At 29.0% G+C, this 3,154-nt stretch overlaps 1 protein-coding gene across 1 annotated transcript in view; it reads right to left on the bottom strand.

Moving 5' to 3' along the window:
• Nucleotides 1-1,283: 1,283 nt before the first annotated feature.
• LOC106791111 overlaps nt 1,284-3,154 on the bottom strand; it is a 20,171-nt gene continuing 18,300 nt past the window's right edge. Inside the window, exon 3 of the mRNA XM_014756506.1 lies at nt 1,284-1,529. Coding sequence (XP_014611992.1) covers nt 1,284-1,529 — 246 coding nt within the window. The remainder of the gene's footprint in view (nt 1,530-3,154) is intronic.

Genomic DNA, 3,154 nt, shown 5'->3' with positions numbered 1-3,154 from the left:
AATATTTACACTCACACGTCGTATATCATAAATACATGCGCGCAACCTTTCGTTTATACTTTTTTTTATTTATATTTATTTTTATTCCATTTTTTTTTCTTTTTTTTTCTCTTTTTTTTTTTCGATTTTGTTTATTTCATTTTATAATATATATGTGGCGGTGGKGGGGGGGGGGAAAGAGGGGGCGAGGGGGGATATTATTGAAATAAAGTTTATACTCGGATAAATGTAATCCTTCGTATATGTGCCCTACATACATATCATCTACCACTTTCTTTCTCTTTCTTTCAACACACTCATTCTGTCACTCACTCACTCACTCACTCTCTCTCTCTCTCTCTCTCTCATTTTATTACTTTACACATCTTACATCGACAATCATCATTCCGTTAACAATTTCGTAGATAATGTCTATCTTACAAGCCGAACGAACACACAATAATAAATAATCTCTAAAACAATATTGTTTCCTTTAAATTCTTTTTTTTTTTTTTTTTTATATTTACAGAATGATATCTACTATGTTCGCGAATTAACGCTTATTCTTGAATGGTGTTGTTTATTAATTCTTTTTGTTCTTTTTTTTTTTTCAAAACGATCTTATTATCTCGGAAATGAATTTTTTTTTCAATTCGCGTATATTAATTCGAATAATGTTTTTTGTTTAATATTTTTTTTTCTCTCATAGCGAATTAAAATCTCTGAAATTAATTGGAGTATTGAGAGTTAATTCGCTTTACACCGTTTAAATTATTCATTTATTATTTCCCCATTAAAGGGGAGTTCTCGATGAAACATTCGAATCATTTATTTCATTTGTTTCTTACATACCACCTTTTTTCTTGATATTTACACATCGACATTTTATTTTATTTTATTTTAATTCTGTTTTATTTTTATCTTTATCTTGATCACTCTTTCTCTCTCTCTCTCTCTCTCTCTCTCTCTCTCTCTCTCTTTCCTTCGACAGTAATAGAAATCGTAGAATAATATATTTACACGAGACAACATTTTTATCGTTCATAATATTTCATCATCGTAAAAAATTCTCCTCATTTCTCTTTAATTAATAATGGATTTTCTTTTCACAGTAAATCGTATCGGTAAAATATGAAATTATTATTATTCGCGTGTTAAAATAGAAAAAAAAAACAAATACTTACAGGAAATAAAATATTTAAAATAAATGAGCGTAACACTTATATCTCATATTAAGTGCATATTAAAGAAATAAAATCTGTTTGTTTCTTTTTTTTTTTTCAAAAGAGGAAAACGAATGAAATTTAAACGACGTAAGGACGATAAAGTGGTTCCTGAAGTTCCGTCGAAGTTCTCTGAGTTTCTTGCAAAGTTCCTCTAGGTTCTTCAGGTGTGCACGGTGCTGTCACCGATACGTCACTTCCGGCATTATCTCTTTCGGAATTTTTCGTATTACCGGTATCCTCGAGTTTTCCACTTGCACGTGCCTCTTGTTGTGCTTTCTTACTTCTTTTCCATTTCATTCGTCGATTTTGGAACCAGATCTTCACCTGAAATAAATAATAAACACCAAAAAAAATCTTTCCTTTCGTTTAATTTGACTTTTTTTTTCTTTTATGTTTGGACATTTTTTTCAACTTTACGTTCTTTTTTTTTCTCTTTCAAGTATAATACTTCGTTATCGATTTCCAAGTAATTAAAAAGATAAAACTTGAGTTAAGATAAAGTTATACGCGAAATCGTCGATGTTTTATTATTATTTTTTTTTTTTTTTTTTAAGAGGACACTCATACCACCTTTCTTATCTCTTTTTCGAGTTAATTTCAAAATATTTGGCGAGATAAATTTCTTTAACACGCGCGCGTGTATGTAATGCTATGTATATGTGTATGCGCGTGTTTCTGCTACGTATTTTTCGACCAATGGCGTAAAAGGATGGATTGGATTATCGTTAATTAGTCTTAATACCTTATTTCCGATCGATCGATTTTCAAATACACACGAAAATTCTATTGCTATACGCACACACATATCAATGGAAATTCGTTAAGATACATATTTACTCGAAATGATGAAATTCGACTAGAATTCAAAAATTATTATAAATTTGATTCGTATATTATTTCAAATAAAATACAAAAATGATACACGTATGTATAATACATAGATAACATAACAATTTTACAAGAGGTCAGGTAAAAAAAAAGAAAAAGAAAAAGAAAAAAAAGAATGAAGATAGTTAGAAGAAAATTTAGACAATATTTGACGGAAGATAAAGACTGATTAAACGAATCTATATGCAAATATGAAATATAGATGAAGTATTGTAATATATAAAAGCATATATGGGTATAGTATCAATATGTATATAGATGTAGACATTATATTGGACGACAAGAGATCGTAAATCAAGCAGAGTGAGGATAGGGTAGGTTCGATTTTCTTTCTTTCTTTTTTTTTTTTTTATCCGAGCCCCTCCCGAAAATCGTAAGAAAGTGATGTAAATCTTACGGACAACATATCATGTTCCCGGTAGCTTCTTTCAACCCCTCGGAAAAAGAAACTCACGAGAATTTCGTGCTCGTACGAATACGAATGGGAGTATTCAACCCTGTAGAATTTCTCGACTTCTCGAATTCACCAATTCAAAGATTTTATTACAAATAACATTCCTGTTTCCCTTTTTGTATTAGTATAATTGCACGTGTATATGTATGTCGCGTGTTTCTTCGTGAAAATTGACAATTATTAGAGAAGTTGTTGAGTGAGTGATTTCGATGCATGTAAACACATCGCATTCGTATATATATGATGTGTTATTTTCAAATAACAAATTAATATTTCATTGATACGATCGTTTTGTTTTCTATTGATCATTGGAATATGGGTCTTAATAGATTATGAAAATGGTTCTTTTTTGAAATCATTAATGGATCTTGATTATTGAAATTGATAAATTGAAATTGTAATCCAAATGATCTTCCTGTTATTACAAAGAAAAAATAATAAACAAATAATAATACTATATTAAACACATTTTCTTTTTGTCTTCTGATCGTAAGGATTATTATATATTTTTATAATGAAAAAAACTGAAACCAAATTGTTATTAATTGATATTAATTTCATTAAAACGAATATAACGTAAGAATAAAAAGAGAAAGATGAGAAAGAG

This window comes from Polistes canadensis, unplaced genomic scaffold (genome assembly GCF_001313835.1).
Source record: "Polistes canadensis isolate GaletaPanama2010 unplaced genomic scaffold, ASM131383v1 scaffold_286, whole genome shotgun sequence".
In the NCBI taxonomy this organism is placed as follows: domain Eukaryota; kingdom Metazoa; phylum Arthropoda; class Insecta; order Hymenoptera; family Vespidae; genus Polistes; species Polistes canadensis.
This window is presented reverse-complemented; position numbering and strand designations above follow the sequence as displayed.